The sequence below is a fragment of the Gopherus evgoodei genome, chromosome 6 (assembly GCF_007399415.2).
Source record: "Gopherus evgoodei ecotype Sinaloan lineage chromosome 6, rGopEvg1_v1.p, whole genome shotgun sequence".
Classification (NCBI taxonomy): domain Eukaryota; kingdom Metazoa; phylum Chordata; order Testudines; family Testudinidae; genus Gopherus; species Gopherus evgoodei.
The window spans coordinates 105,085,990-105,103,399 of record NC_044327.1 but is presented as its reverse complement, the minus strand read 5'-3'; the positions used below and the strand labels follow the sequence as shown (position 1 = coordinate 105,103,399).

General features: G+C 38.4%; 1 protein-coding gene across 1 annotated transcript in view; it reads right to left on the bottom strand.

The window, feature by feature from the left end:
* Positions 1-17,410, bottom strand: part of HCN1 (hyperpolarization activated cyclic nucleotide gated potassium channel 1) — a 302,768-nt gene that overhangs the window by 132,844 nt on the left and 152,514 nt on the right. Inside the window, exon 3 of the mRNA XM_030567585.1 lies at positions 3,495-3,656. Within this exon, the coding sequence (XP_030423445.1) occupies positions 3,495-3,656 (162 nt within the window). The remainder of the gene's footprint in view (positions 1-3,494; positions 3,657-17,410) is intronic.

The window sequence follows — 17,410 nt, the reverse complement described above, 5'->3', positions numbered from 1 at the left end:
TGATAAAGGCAATTGTGTTGATGTAATATACATAGACTTCTGTATGACACTTGACCTGGTACCATAGAACATTTTGATTGAGAAACTAGAAGAATACAAAATTAACTTGGCACATTCCAAATTGATTAAAAATGCTGGCTGGCTGGTTAATTGATAGATCTCCAAATGCAATTGTAAATGAGGAATCATTGAGCAGGTGTGTTTCTAGTGGGGTTCCTCACAGATTGGTTGTGGTCCCTACCCTATATAACATTTTTATCAATGACCTAGAAGAAAAACGTAAACAAAATCACTGATAAAGTTTGTAGATGACACAAAAATTGGTAGAAAAGTAAATAAAGATGGGTGAAGGTTAATGAGACTGAGTGATCTAGATTGTTTGATAAGCTGGGCTCAGGAAAACAATGTGTGTTTCAGTATAGCTAAATATGAGATCATACATCTAGAACAAAGACTTGAAGCCATACTTACAAGATGGGTGGCTCTATCTGGGGAAGCAGTGACCCTGAAAAGGACTTCTCAGGGTGGGGGAGAAGGGGGATGGTGTCCTGGTGGATAATCAGCAGAATATGAGCTCACAGTACAACACTGTGGCCAAAAGGTATAACACAGTCCTTGGATATATAAACAGGAAAATCTTGAGTAGGAGTAGGGAAGTTATTCTGCCTCTGTATTTGGCTCAGTGGTGACTGCTTTGTGGCTGCTTTTGGAATACTGTGTCCAGCTCTGAGGTCCACAATTCAAAAAGGATGTATATAGATTGGAGAGGGTTCAGAAAAGAGCCATGAGAATGATTAAAGACTGGAAAACATGCCTCATAGTGACAGACTCATGCAAGCCAATCCCTTTAGTTTACAAAGAGACGTTTAAGGAATGATTGATCAACATTTACAAGTACTTAAGTGAGGAACAAAAATTTGTTAATTGTTTCTTCAATCTAGTCAACAAAGTTATAACAAGATCCAAGGGCTGGAAGTTGAATCTAGTCAAATTCAGACTAGAAATAAGGTGCACATTTTTAACACTGAGGGTAATTAAGCATTAGAACAACCATTAGCGCGAAAGTTGTGGTGAATTCTCCATTACAGATAAACATCCAACCTTGATTTTAAAATTATCTAAAAGATATGCTCTAGTTCAAACAGGAATGAATGCAAAGAAGCTGTGGCCTGTGCTATACAAGAGGGCAGACAAGAAGACATGGTGGTTGCGGGTGCAACTACATTGATTTGCATTGCACCAACTTATGCCATCAATGAATTTGTACCAAAATGGATAGTGGCAACAGTGTAGGGATATTGTTTCCCCCTTTTCTTCTTCTTACAGGCATTTTTTAAATATCTGATTGACATTCTTTTATCCAGCAAAAAGATTTTCCTCCTTTATTCCTGAAATTTATTTTTTGCTATATAAAATTGTACTTACTTTTAAGTAAAAGACTATAAAATTATTTCTCTAATTTGAAAAAAAAAAGATTCACCCATTTCTATACTTCATACGAACACAAAGATACCTGTATAAAATATTTTTTCTTTGATTAAGAACATCTCTCTCTTCAGCTCTTAAATTCTAGAAATGACAGGTTGGGGATGGGAGGTTGTCTCTTTGCAGTGTTGTTCTAGCCTCATTGGTCCCAGGATTTTATAGAGACAAGGTGGATGAGGTAATATCTTTTATTGGATCAACTTCTAGTTGCTGAATGAGACAAGCATTTGTGCTTACACAATTGTGTACCTGTCTCTGTACTGTCTTTCTCTCTTTTATAGAATAAATGTGCTCAGTAAATGGTGGGCTTCAGTAAAGCTATTTATATGCATATAGTGTTTGGCTCTGGAAAAACATGAGCTTGGAAAAGTTCTCAAAACAGCAGCCTCATTTCAACCCTGCAAGTCTTTCATTAGCTGAAAATAAGGCCAAATAATTTAGTCCATTCTTACTGTGATTGCATGTAATGACATATTTTAGTAACAAAAGGTATGAAACAAAATATGTGCTGCTACTATTGACCACTAAAGGATTTTTTTGTTTGTTTGTTTTGCTTTGTGGCTCCATTGAGTATCACTAGAGTAGAGTTGCTGCTTTTAGATCTAAGCCTGGTCTCAGCAGAGAGATTCCTTGCTTAAACAATTCCTTGATGTTGTCTGTACCATCAACAAACTGAGACAGACACTGCCAAAAATTGTTCCACTTATTGGATTCATTCACTTGACAGTTTGCCCAGTTTCTGTGATGTTTGGCTTATCTATTTCTAAATGGGTTTCTGCTTGTTTTTGTTTTTATTTTACTTCAATCACATTTTCCCTTCCACATATGCAATATTGTGTTGTTCCACATAATAATAAGAAATCCTAACGGTGGAATATATTAAAGTGGGAAAAGTTTCATTTTAGCATCTTTTTAACAGATTTCCCAGTGTATCAACTATTCTTCATCATCTGAAGTCTTCAACACAAACATCACCTAGCTCTTTGAATCTGTCAGCCTTCAAGACAGTTATCAAAGCTGTATAGCTCCATTTCTTTTACAACAGATGAGAAGTAACACAAATGCAGCCAAGTTCTGCCCTTGACCTAGCACTTCACACACACGCACACACACACACACGCACACACACACACACACATACACACCTTCCAAGTGAAGTAAACCCTTAATTTTTCCTCACGCTAAGGAAAAAAATGGGAAATAACTTCAGGATTTGGTTTAAAGGATGTTGTATTCATGTAAGTGAGGGCAAAACTGGACTAATAACACACGGGTAAAATGTCTTTTTAATAGACCTGGTGGGATAATTTACAAAACTTTTCCTGTTGAAAAATGCCAGTTTTTTGACAAAATGTTCATAGTTAAGATTTTTCAAGCCCAGGATGTCATTTCTGGTGAGTGAGAAGGAGAGTGCAAGAGCCCAGAACATACAGGTACCTGGTGGTTAGGGCAGTTAGCTGGGATGCTGGAGACTCTGTGCCTGCTATGCCCAATTCAAAACATAGACTTGAACCTGGGTCTCCCACATCCCAGGTGAGTAGGAGACCCAGATTCAAATCCCAGCTCTCAAATAGACATGCTGTTTCTCACCTTCTCCTGTTGCCACATTGGAACAAAACCAAATTTAGAATTTTTTGTAAAATGGAAATCTTTTCTGGCTAGCCCTACCTACTAGTCTTTTTTAAAAGTTCATACTAAACTTCATCCAACTTTCTTCTAGGTAGTTTGCTGAGAGAGTGGGGATTAATAGATAAAGATGAGTTTAAAACTGAAATATCTCCTGATTTTGGACAGTCATGGAAAACAACTAGTTCTAGCTGTGATTCAGTGGTTTGGGTTACAAAAAGTTAGTAGGTAGTAAACCAACAAAAGAAAAAGGCAATCTTAAATATTAACATGTAGTGCAATGTAATGCTATGTACTTTTTTTCATTAAAAAGTTTAACTAGCAGTTTACTGATAATTTAGAAGAATGTTTCAAAAACACAATGAAAAATGAACAATACTTACAACCATACCATTTAGGGACACCCAGCAATCTGGTGGGAAATCCTGAAGTAATGGTACTAAGAACTGAAGACAACCATCCCAGTGGCAAAGAAGTAGCATCATTCCAATTAGATTAAAGATTCTCACCACAGCACTGGCCAGATCATATGTCATATGGAAAATCTGGAAAAAAAATTACAAATTATTGAGATAATGAAATTCAGGTAATACAACATGAGATTTTTCTCATCCAAGCAAACTAAAGAGAAGTAAGCACACTGTGTTTTTCTTACAATACTCTGAGATTAATTTATTATATAAAATCACATCACCACATTTCACATATAATGCCAATATTTTGCACTTCTAAAGTGCCTTTCATAGATTCATAGACTTTTAGGCCAGAAGAGACCATCATGACAATTTAGTCGGACCTCCTGCATATTGCAGGCCACAAAATCTTACCCACTCCTGTAACAGACCCATAACCTCTGGCTGAGTTATAAAAGTCCTCAAATCATGATTTTAAGATTTCACCTGAGGATCTTAAAGTGCTTAACAAATATGAATTATGCCTCACCAGTGAAGTAGTTATTACCATTTTACAGTTGAGCAGACTAAGGCATAAAAATGCTAAATTCCCAGTGTCATGCAGAAGACAATGACAGAACAGAACAGATTTCATGAATCCTACCCCTTAGACTACTACAATACCTACAAGAGCACAATTCCCCAAATTTTCACCTCCATATAAGGCACACTGTGTAGTGAAGGAGATATCCAGGTATAAAAAAAAGCTTTATTACTTTATTTCATCTATTTAATCTAATGTCATAGAATTTAATCTATATTAGGATATCTGTCATTGTAATATTTAAGCATCTTCAAACGAGAAATTTCACAAGAATTTTCCTTCAATTTTTGATAGTAGTTTTATGCTACTATATCTGTGTGTGTGTTCAGTCCCTTTTCAATATGCGCTAAATATAAATGGAGAAAATGAAGAGTAAGAAATAGCCTTTATTCATATTGTGGTAATATTCCTGTATTCTTTATTTCCCAATTCAGTACACAAACACCTGCCCTACTATACCACAATCATACAGATGGAAGTGTAGATTTCACGGTTATTAAACACTATTAATTTTCCTAATATATTGCAATTTACAAAACACCTGGACCAATTCATTATAATTTGGTGTGTTCGATTAGTCCCTTCGTTGCTGGACAAAAATGCTTGTATCTGCATTATCCATTACAATGAAAAAAACCCTACATAAACACATGCGTGAGAACATGCAAATACTCACACACCACATTATTAAGGGCAATTTTGCTGGACCTAATTAGCATGTTCAGAAGCAGACACTTTGTTCATTGACATACAAAATAAGAACTATATTCCACATGTAAAGGAAAAGTACTATACACAAGTATCTCAAAACATTTTCCAAACTATTAATATTTTATGTGAATCAATTTAGCTACTCCTGAAATGCAGTCTGCTCCAGGATAAAATGTGCTACCTGTTTAACAGTGCACACCAACATTATCCAACAGTTCAGGTAAAGAAGGTCCTGTCTAATCAAAATTTGAAGGGATTTTTAAATAGAATATACTTCCTCATATGAAATTGAGTTAGGAAACCTGAGTCCTTACTGCTGAAAAAGGCAGCAGTTTCCCACAGCCACCCAGAATGAATATCCTGCAGGTGGACATAGAAGGTAGCAAAGGAAAAGAAGAAAAAAGACATAAGATCTAACTACTCTCAAAAAAGACTGGAGGAGGGAGAAGGAAGAGGGAAGACCATACAGTCCTCCAAAAATAAGCTTCCTTTTGAGAGAGGGAAGAAGAAATAAAATAATTATGCTGAGGATGATGAACAAATATGCAATGGGTTTAGCATGTGAAGAAAATCTACAGCAACATCATATTACTGACATTACACAAACACATTGTGTACTGTTACACTGAATCTATGAATGCCATTGAAGCGCAGTTGAAACTATTTTTACTGAAGATCCTGTTGATTTTTACTCCAAATTATAACCTTTACATGATACATTAAGAACCTCCTACTTGACATAGTAAGAGGTCAGACTACATAATCATAATGTTCCTTGGCCCCTTCTGGCCTTAAAATTTGAGAATCAATTAAGCTTACAAACCAAAGACAATGATTTAAAAATTGACTTCCATATTTGCACACACAATTTCAAATAGAATTTACATGTGGAATTTTTACAGATAAACTGTTAAATATGTAAACTGAATGAACAATTTCTATTACTTGCATGTGTAAATAAGTACAAATGAAATCTTTTCAGATAAGATTAGGCACCTTCTAAAACATTGCTGATATTTTCTGTTAGATGGAATGTGCCCTACTTTAAACCTGAAAAATTATAGTGTATTTTTCAATCTAAAATCCAAAACTACTTAAGATATTCAAACACTTATCTAAATACTAATGTTATGTATAAAGTATTTTTCTCTCAGCCAGATTATTGTTAAAACATTTGTCCCAAGTCCCAATTTTGACAGAATTGGATGACAGGTGCTTATAACATTATTTAAATGTCATGTGTTACCCAAATACCATTTCATTCCTGTCAAAACTCAGGCTGTGGTACTGTGAGTTCATGGAGAAATTACTGAAAATGGGAATAAACAGAAAAAAACTGGTTTTGCTGTTTAAGAATTTTAAATAGAGATGTAATTGTTGTATTTTGATTAAAAGGTTGTGTGTTTTGTTGCATGGAATGCACCTAGAGACTAGGCAGGAAATAACTTTATTTAAAGTAATTGACAGTAAATAATATGGAATATGTATTGTTGAGGAATACGCCAAGCTAGGCTGCAATTGAGCACCTGTCTGTCAAGATACATTTACTACAACCATAAACACTTCTGGAGGTGAAATTCCAACCCTATTGAATTGGGAGCCCGGCCACTGACTTCAGCGGAGCCAGGATTTCAGCCAGAGTACCTATTCTAGTTATGATAAACAAATCTGGGAAATTTAGTTAGTAGCAATACATGGTTTGCATGTACTTTGCACCGTGACCCAGACTCTTCAAATGTTGTACTAACATACGTGGTAACATCTCTATTGTATAGTTGGAGATACTAAAGCAGAAGATTAAAGGTTAGATGTTTAGAAGAGCTCTGTTAGCAAGTGGGCCATATTTTCAAAAGGAGCTTGGCTTTCATTTACACACAGAAGTAAGTGGTGAGATTTTCATTAAAAAAAATCAATACATTGGGTGCTGAGTTCTTCAGAAAATTTGGTCAAAAGTGTGACAATAGGAGTTGTTGAGCGTTGAGATCAAAATCTTCCCTTTTCTTAGATGCCTAAATGAGAGCATAGCTCTTCTGAAAATACTGTCCTTATTGTTGGTGCTGAGCATTTGAAACTCTGGTCCGATGTGACTTTCCCAAACTCACACAGCGTTACACTGCCAGAGCTGGGAACAAAACACAGATCTCCTAACTCTCATCCCTCTACTCTAAGCAGTGCTTTAGACCACAAAGACGGTTGTGCATGTACCCACTAGACATGAATGCATAAAAATTGATTAGCCAGAGCCATTTCACTTGGGCTAGTTACACCTTTGGCATAGTTTTGGGCTGGGGAAGGACCTGACAAGCAAAGCTCAGATCTTGATTTATGTTTTCCCAAAGTTGGGAGAAGTTTATTTGTGTGGACTTGATCCTGATCCATCTTTATTTTAGACCCTTTAAACTGGGTATTACTCAGTGAGGTGATGTGGGGAATATATAGGGGGATGCATAACAAAGCAAGCGAGTGATTGCACTACCAGGGAAATTTACATGAACTACTATAGGGAACTAACATGACACCTACATGCTTACAGTAACAATAGTAGCATAAGACAATATCTGCCCCTAGTTGCCTGGTGAAACTGCTTGCTGACTCAGTGTGGCTCTTCCTGTGAGTCACAAGGATTAGTATAAATAAGGAGCTATCACAGGGGCAGGCTAAAATTTAAACGTAGTAGTTGAGGCACTTTGCTCAAATCTTTGGGCCTTCGTGAGGGATTGTGGCTGGGTCTGCGATTGTGTGTGCAAACTGGGAAACCATTAGCTTGGGTGGATTTGGCAAGGACTGTCCCTGTGCCTATCCTGTAACAATGGCTGGCCTGAATAAAGTTGTGTCCTTTTGCCACCCTGCAAGTATGTCTGTCTCTTCATTAGTGGTATGCCTTTACAACAGAGATCACAGATTATAAGAGCAATAGCATGTGTTGAAAATTTTATGTGAATCCACACTCCAAAAGAGGAGTGAATAGTCAGTATGTGAGACTGTAATCTTTCATTGTTTTTGAAAGCTTTCAGTTAAGGAATGACTCCTGTATTTCTTAGCATTCAGGATCAGTATTACACCTGCATTATTGTGTTCTGGATATTATCTAGATAGCTTAGTGTGATTTCAACCATACTGTTTATCCATCCTATTTTAGCACTCCTATTCAATACAGTTAGTGTTTACATATTCTATAGTTTTATAGTGCTTATTATAATATCTTTGTGCTGTGCAAAATTCCCTTATGAATATCAAAGAAATAATAAAAATCCTCAAGTCATAGTATTGATAGACTACTTTGATATATTTTTCACTAACAGGGCAAACAACCTATCTTAGAAATCGGTATGTAACATTTTCTATTTGCATAGTAGAACAATTGTCATACGCAGAAGTAAATTAATAGCTGTAACAATAATGTTCACTGGAAGACATACTGGTACACATACAAAGTATCACAAAGTACTTTACAAACATTCATGAGTTAAGCCTCACCAAAACTCCTATGAGATGTATAAAATTGGGATAACAAAATTTAAATATAGGGTAATAGAGATACAGGAAATTAAGAGAAATCTATAGTCTTTCCAATTTCAATCATTATTGACTTGGCCAAACTGCAGCAAAGAGGGCATACCAGTAGCAGGAATAGGACTCAGGTCACCTATCTCCCATTCCATGGGACCAAGAGTTTAAGCCAGATCCTTTCACATTATAAGAGACACTGTCAAGACAAAATTAATAGCTAAAACTTTAAACTTTTGTACTTAAAGTTAGGCTACTAAATCCATACTCAGACATCTAAATATAAGTGGCCTGATTTTCATAAGTGCACTCCACCTGCAATCCTGTGAGAGCTGCAGGTACTGAACACCTCTGAAAATCAGACCACTTTTATTTTGGTACTTAAATGTGTATTGAGGAGTCTCACTTATGCACCACGGTTAGAAAAATTTGGATTTAAACAATTATTGCTAACACCACCTTAAATTACTAAAAACAGGGAAAAAATAAAACCTAATGTATCTTCCGCTGTTTTTCTGTCTTTGTTTACTATTTGCAGTTAACTCTGATTTGACAAAGATACTACTCCTTCAGACTATTGTCCATTTAGCTATCTGGCTTTTATGCACTAACAATGCTAAAATGTACAGTCTGCAAAAACTTCAGGAAACTGTTTACCTATATAAATCTGTTTTTGCTGATTTCTTAAAAATCAAAATTATTTTTATATTAACTGTATAACCCCTTTCCATAACACTTGAACCTGAAGTTTTGTCCCTAACCTAAGTTGACAATGTCCCTTTAATTTAATATGGCTGAAATATAACCTTTGGGTAAGAGCATTTATGAATGTTTTGGCAACACCTACTTCTTAAGAATAGAAATTTGCTCTAAGAGTCAAAGCGCTTCCATGATTATCTCAGCTTTCAGTCACACTTTAGTAATGATTCTTTTCACTCCCATGTGTGAAGGATAAAGCAGACTTTATCATGCCTTCCCATATTTACAATACAGTGCATACTCCAAAGTACAGAAACTCTAGCTCTGATTTTTGACTCAAGATGAAGAACTGTTGCAGTCCTAACTGCCAACTCACTTCCTTAATGATACAGGAGGCAGGCTGTCATATTAAGTTAATAATGTATCTATTGATCTCCATGTCAGGGAATGCAGACAGTTAAACCCTGCTGCTTTTTGGTGTTGATTTTCAGGTTGTTTTGGGTAAATGCCATTAACTCTTAGAGGAAGGCAAAAATCTGAGGAGTGCTTGGAAAATGTTACAAACTGTGATGCCATGGAATTTGTTCAGGTATCTCTTCCCCAAAACCATTTTGTAGAACTGCCTTGGTGCCAAGGGTGCTCAATATTGAAAGACTGGCACAACTGGCAACAGTATCTTTCTTTTAATTCTCATATCATGATTTGAATCATGCTGCAGGCAACATGAGATGACACTTGAACTAAAGGAAACTACACACAGAGTCTGAAATATTAAATAGCCACTATGGGCACATCTGAAAAGTAGCTTGTGGACAGTGATTCTGAGTGTTTTCTAAAATCAAATCTAAAGATCTACAATAGAACATTAAAACAGGCTGAATGGAATAAATATCAGTAATCAAAATTACAGTCTTTTTGCTTCCTTCTCTGCAACAGTATGAAATTACTGGTTTTATCCTTCAGAACAGCACATGGAGACAGACTGAAAACTGTAAAATCCAGAGTCTCCTAAATGAGCTTAGTTTTCATGTGGTCTCCAGAAAGATAATAGTTATAGAGGGGCAAAGCTCCAAAATAAATAAAATAATTTAAAGAGAGAGAAGGGGAGAGAATAAAGCCTTTCTTTTGGACACCATTTATGCCAGCTTGAGGGTGCCCATTTAAATCAATATGAGCTATTTGGGATTCTCTACATCAGGGGTTCTCAACCTTTTTCTTTCTAATCCCCCCCCCCCCCCCAAACTCCACAGCCCACCTGTGCCACAATAACTGGTTTTCTGCATATAAAAGCCAGGGGCAGCAAGCCGGACAGTTGCCCAGGGCTCCATGCCACAGGGGGCACTGTGAAGCTAAGTTGCTCAGGCTCCTGCTTCAGCCTCAGGTGGTGGGGCACAGGGCCCAGGCTTCAGCCCCATGCAGTGGGACACCTACTTTCTGCCCTGGGCCCCAGCAAGTCTAACACTGGTCCTGCTTGGCGGAACCTCTGAAACCTGCTTGCAGCCCCCGCCACAGGGAGCCCTGGACCCTTGGCTGAGAACCACTGCTCTACGTTGTCATTTCATATATTCTGCACTACATATGCCAGATATTGATGCCTATAGCAATTTTCTGTAAAGATCAGTGAGACACAGTGATCCTGATCCAACTGTTAGCACAATCATTCCATTTGATCTCAGTGGGAGATAGTCTGGCCCTACGGGTCTATGTATTTTGTAACAAATTACAAAATTCTAAACTGTAACAATGTCTGGAAAAGTAGCCTGTAAACTCCTATTGATTGGAATGCTTGGATATGCCTAAATGGTAGCATTGTGTATTCAACTGAATCCTGATACCTGTGGTTAATTTTATCATACATATTTTATAGCTAATAATTGTGTAGTGGGGAAGATATACAACACTATTTAATCTAGTTATATTCAGAACGTTAAAATGCTGACAAGAATAACAATCTGCATTCACTTTAGTTGACCCTGGAGGGAAAACAGCAGAGTTTTAATAAACAGAACAAACTATTTTTAATCAAACGTATCTGGAAAAAAGAGCTGAGGGCAGCCTATTTTACGTGACCTTTTAAAATTATTTTCTAGAACCAGTCAATCTGACAGTCAATTTATTACACAAGCCACATTTATTCCACTCCAGGGCATGTACAAATGGAAGCCAGTTTGTGACTAGCAAAAGGAACTGCATCACTGCATATAAATGTGGTAGAGCTCTAAATCTTGGTTAAACATGCAAGCTATAACACAACTAATTTTCTGGAGAAAGAATTAAGCTGGCCTTGGAAAGGTCTAGTATAGCTCAGAAAGCAAGCTTTATTAATCTGCCATAATATTTTATGCAGCAAATTAGCCAATACTATGTGAATTAACTAACTTCTTCCACCAAGTCTAACAATTTCAAACCGCTGATGTCAGAAGTACCGTTTCACAGCCATGAAACACAAACAAACTCACAGCACTAAAATAGAAACACTCTCTAGATGCCTAGGACACTTTTGTCTGATGTGTTTCCTCTGCTTAGTTAGTTAGAGTCAGTGTTTCCTACTTGCTTGTGCCTGTGTGTGGTGGATGGCGGGGAGCAAGGGTGCAAGGTGCTTCTTCCCATTATCCCTCATACACAGACCAAGGTCAATCGCAATGCTGGAGCAGGCAGGGGCAAGGACCATCCCCCTCTGTACTTTAATTGATGAGGGGCCTTTAAGATGCTCTCTCCTTCAAAACTGGCTCCATATCTTAATTACATCATAACAGCCTACTCATGTTTCTTTCTTGGGGTTTTGGTTTGCAATATTTATGTTTTCATTTTATTTCTTTATTTAGATTTGAACTTTTTAAAAAAAACCCATCCATTCTAAGGCCTGGAAATGCAATTCGCACATAAACAGTCTCACAAATATCCTCTGGAGGCACTCCTCTGGTAGCAATAGGACTATAACAATTGTCAGCAGAATTCTCTAACCTGACAGTAGCTGCCTTTTGCTTCGCTAATAGCAGCTGAGAATTTAACTAGAGCCTGACCTCCCCCCGACTTCAAACTGCAAACCCAATCCACAAATGGTAGAGCTATGCCCTCAGTCAAAAGGCCAAAAGGCAGTTTTATTCCTGCCATAGCTTCTGGTTTCATAGAGATTAGGGCCAGAACAGACCATCAGATCGGATAGTCTGACCTACTGTATAACACAACCCAATACATTTCATGAAGATACCCTTATATTAAGCCTAATGTCTTAGCTCAAACCATGTCACCCCTCAGGAAACTGAACTCTGTGCTACAGGCAGAAAACAAAAGAGACTAAGGTGCCACCAGTGCTGAGGTCCCTGAAATAGCAAGGAATTGAGAGAGATACTAGATGATTCCAGCAGGCCCTTCATGTCCCATACTGCAGAGGAACCCGCAAGGTCCCTACCAATGTGTCCTGTGGGAAAATTCCTTCTTAACCTCAAATCTGAGCATTGGAGCAAGAAGATACACCATCCAAAAATTTAGAAAAGATACTGAGCCACCCTATGTGGTGTCCCATATCTAGATGTGGCCAATCTCTGATGCTTCAGAGGAAGGTATTCTCACAGAATACATCAAGACAATGGGCATTATGGAAAAATAAGTCCTTATCTCTGCAGGAGACTGACTGAAGACCTGAAGCGTGAGATTTGATTATAGTCATTGTCTTACTTCAGAGCTGCAATTGTTATGAGCATATTGAGGGGAATGCAATCAATCCTCTTCTCTCCATGGCCCATGAAGAAAGGGAAAAGCAGAAAGACATACACATTCACAGACTGCAAGAACAGAAAGGAGCACTATGACCACCCAGCACAATCTTCTGCACACAGGCCACATAATTTCTCCCAGAAGTGATTTAAGGTAAATCTTTTGGAAAGCAATGGTGAGTCCTCCACCTCCTCTGGTAAGCTGTTCCAATGTTTAATTACCCTAACTAGTAGAAAATCATCTTATTTCAAGTTTGAATTTGTCTAACTCCAACTTCTAATCACTGGTTCTTGTTATGCCTCTGTCTTCAACATTGAAAAGACCGTACTACTAGACATCTTTTCCATATTTTCCTATGCACTATGACCATGATAAGCTGAATGAGATGAGCTCCATAAGTCGACATCGTAAAGCTTGTTTTCTAGTACTGATCTTTTTTGTGAGTCACCTCTGAATTCTCTCCAGCATTTCCACGTCCTCCGTTAAGTGCAGATACCAGAACTGGACACAATTAGCCTGTCAAGGTTCCTTCCCCAGTCTGAACTTTAGGATACAGATGTGGGGGACCAGCATGAGAAGCTCTACGCTCAATTAACAGCTTAGATTTGGTCTCGCTGCCACCACCCCCAAGCACTCCCTTCCCTGGATAGCCTTGAGAGACTTCACCAATTTCCTGGTGAACACAGATCCAAACCCCTTGGATCTTAAAACAAAGAGAAATTAGCCATCCTCCCTCCTTTCTCCCACCAACTCCTGGTGGATCCAGATCCAACCCCCTTGGATCTAAAAAAAAGGAAAAATCAATTAGGTTATTTTTTAAAAAGGCTTTTAATTAAAGAAAAGAAAGGTAAAAGAAAAACCTCTGGGAGAGATTAGCATACCAGCTACTCTCACAGACAACAGATTCCAAACACAGAGGATGTTCCCTTGGGCAAAACCTTAGTCACACCAAAAAAAAAAACCCAAATACCCAATCTGATTCTTCTTCTAATTGCACAAGATAGGTTACAAAGAGATAAACATAAACCAATTTATTCCTTTCTAAATCTTACTACTCTGATAAGAGACTGGTTCCTTGATCTTTTTCACTCCAGCTGAAAAATGAAAAACAGGCTAAACAAAGGAAACTTCTCTCTTTCCTTTTGAAACATCTTGTTCCTTCATTGGTTCCTCTGGTCAGGTGTCAGCGAGTCTAGGTGAACTTCTTAACGCTTTACAGGTAAAAGAGGCATTAACCCTTAACTATCTGTTTATGACATAGCCCCTTTTGCCACAGCATTGCTCTGAGAGCTCATGTTCAGGCAACTATCTACAGTGACCCCTAAATCCTTCTCTGAGTCACTGCTTTCTAAAAGGGTACATCCAGACTACCCGCCATATTGGCGGGTAATGATCAATTTTTTTGGGGATCGATATAGCATGTCTTGTCTAGACGTGATATATTGATCCCAGAACGTGCTCCTGTTGACTCTGGAACTCCACCACAGTGAGTGGCGGTAGCGGAGTCGATGTGGGAGCCATGGCTGTTGATCCCGCGCCATGAGGATGGGAGGTAAGTTGAAATAAGATACGTCGAATTCAGCTAAGGTATTCCCGTAGCTGAAGTTGCATATCTTATACTGACTGACCCACCCACCCCAGTGTAGACCAGGCCAGAGTCTCCCATCCTGTAGGTATAACTTGTATAGTAGGTTCCCAGATGTATAACCTTGCATTTGGCTCTATTAAAACACATTTTGTTGGATTTTAGTCATTTAACCAATTCAGATCACTTGAACCATAACCTGTCCTCCTCATTATTTACTATCCCCCCTTTCTTTGTGACAGTACAGATTTTACAGTACAGATTTTACATCATCATCTAGATTGTTGATATTGAAATATTGAACAGTGTTGGACTGATAATGGATCATGGGAATCTAGCTTAAATAGCACCACTAATCAATACCACCACATTAACAACATTTTGAAATCTGACAGTGAGCCAGTTTCTAATCAGCTCATCTGTGTCTATTAGTTCCATATAAACACAAAGTTGGGCTGTTTTTTTGTTATTTTTTCCATGGGGTACTAAGTCAAATCCAGGTACACAAGCTCAACAGAGTTGGTTTTATCAGCCAGAGCTATAATCCTGTCCAAAACAAAACACTTCCCACCTTAAAATTATGTTTACAGTCAGTTATGCTAACAATTGCTTAAAGCCTTGAAAAAGTGCCCTCTTCAAAATTCCAGATGTACATGTTAATGGTTGCTGTCATATTCTGTTTGCACATAGTAAATAAAGGTAACCAGATCATGGTCAATGGTATGTAACAAACCAATCATTTTTAGACCAGCAATTAATTCTTCTTCCTCCTTTGCTTCCCTCAAGAAACCAGCACTACCCTCCTCTAGTCTGGATTGAGTCTCAGCTAGCTTGTTCTCATCCAAGCCACAGTCTCCCTTAGATGCGGAGTAATGCGATCAGCCACTCCACCTGTAGCCATTGAGGTCAAACTCTAGTGCTGAATGTCCTTAAACATCACATTTATATACAATTACACTAAATAATATGGAAAATGTATTGACAGAATGTCTGTATTGCAAATAGGTCTTTTGTGCTTTAGGACTCTATACAAGAAAGAAATACAACTCTATATCTGCAAACTAGAAATTATTCATAGTTTCTTTAGTGAAATATAAGTTTCTACTACACAGTAAATAAAATCATTTACTGAATTGGACCACTAGAGTTAAACACTATCCTCACTCAATTGATACAACTCCACTCACTTCAGTAGGAGTTTTGCCACAGATTGACAGCAATATTTGGCCTTTGGGAAATAACTCTCATAAGACAACACAGTAAATCTTTCACTTAAGGATACTAAATACCCTAGCTAATTATACCAGTACTTTTAGTTTTTAATGTTACAAGAGAAGTAAAAACAGAAAAAAAAATCATGATAATTTGGTTTAGATTTTTCTGGCACAGATATTGACCTCAACTGTAAATTTGTGGGTCAAATGAATATGACAGCAAATGAGTGAAGAGCAAAATAATTAGACCAGTAGAGAAGTTAGTCCTAGGTGTTTACAGAGTTAATACATGGTTTATTTCCTCTTGCTATACCGTATAAACAAACTTGTAGAACATTCCCATGTACTTAGCGTGCTTGGGAGATATTCTTGCATATAACAAGGACAATAGGTCTCACATTTCTTTTTGGGTATAAGTCTATTAGCATCAGTGGGAGTTATGTGCACACACCAAGAGCAGAAGAGATTGTTAAGGCCCCATTAAAACAATGAAAATATCTGTGCCAGCTGAACCCATTTATAAAACAGCTAATGAGGGTTTAACATACTTTGCCTGATCCAAGTAAAACACAACACAATTTTGGTAAATAATTTTCTAGGTCAGTTCATATAATTTATAATAAGACTAAAATCATCCATGGTCAACACTGATGAAGGGACCAAGTGCTGATGGGGGAGGTTGTTGGTGACATCAGATATCTGCAAATGTATCTCTGAAATGGGTACCTAAAGTCAGTGTGACAGTGCTGCCTGTGGGAGCCCACTGAGGTCACTCAGTTAGGGTGAACTGCAAACAGAATGAGGCAGACAAACCCCAGACACTGGAGGTTATTCCAATACTTAGATTTACCAAGCCAGCACAAAACAGCTTCTACAGTACCTCACTGGTTACTTAGAAGTTTCAAACACTGCAGTTCCCTTAAAGTGCCCAGCCTCAGGTCTCTGTCCAGACACACACCTCAATATGATGATTACTGAAAATCGTATCTCATCATATAAAAGAAAAAGTTCTTTCAACCCCAAAGGGTCAGCCACACACCCAGGTCCAATTATAACTTAGATCTTACCCAAAATACACGCTATAGCCAACTAAGCTAAAATTTATTTTAAAAAAGAAAGAGTTGGTTAAAAGATCAATATACATACAGACTTGAATTCAATTCTTGAGGTTCAGATACATAGTAGAGGTGAGCTTGTAGTTGCCAAAAGTCCTTTTATAAATAGTCCATGGTTATAGTCCAATGTCCATATTCAGGGTGACTCCAGTCAATGACTGGGGATCTCACATGTGTGTGTGTGCATGACAGAGTATGTATGTGTGTGCGAGAGAGAGCTAGAGAGCCAGTGTGTGTGTGACTGTGTGTTGGAGGACTATTTGATAGAGTGGGTGTTGGGGAGTGTGAGTCTGTGTATATGTGTGTGTGAGAGACAGACAGACAGACAGACACAATCTGTATTGGGGGACTGTAACTCGTGAGAGGCAGTGTATGTGGGTGTAAGAGCCAGTCTGTGTGCGAGAGAGACTGTGTGTTTTAGGGAAGTGTAAGAGTCCGTGAGCACACTGTCACTTTAATTCCCCCCTGCTCCACCACTCCCACCCCCAATTCAAGTGGAAGTTTTGCTCCTCCTGTCCTGGCCCCGCCCCAGCCCAGCCCCTGCCAGAGACTGAGCAGTGCAGGTAGGCAGCATCTAGGGAGGGACTCCGCTCCAGGCGGCAGTGGGCTGGGCCACCAGGCCCCTCTGGGCTCCCCAGGGCTGGGGCGGCAGAGCCAGAAGCTGGAGCCCTCAGCTGGCCAGCTGAAGAGGGAGGGAGGGAGGGAGGGGGCAGGGAGAAGCCCACCTGCCCAGTGTGGGGGGAGGTAATGAGGGG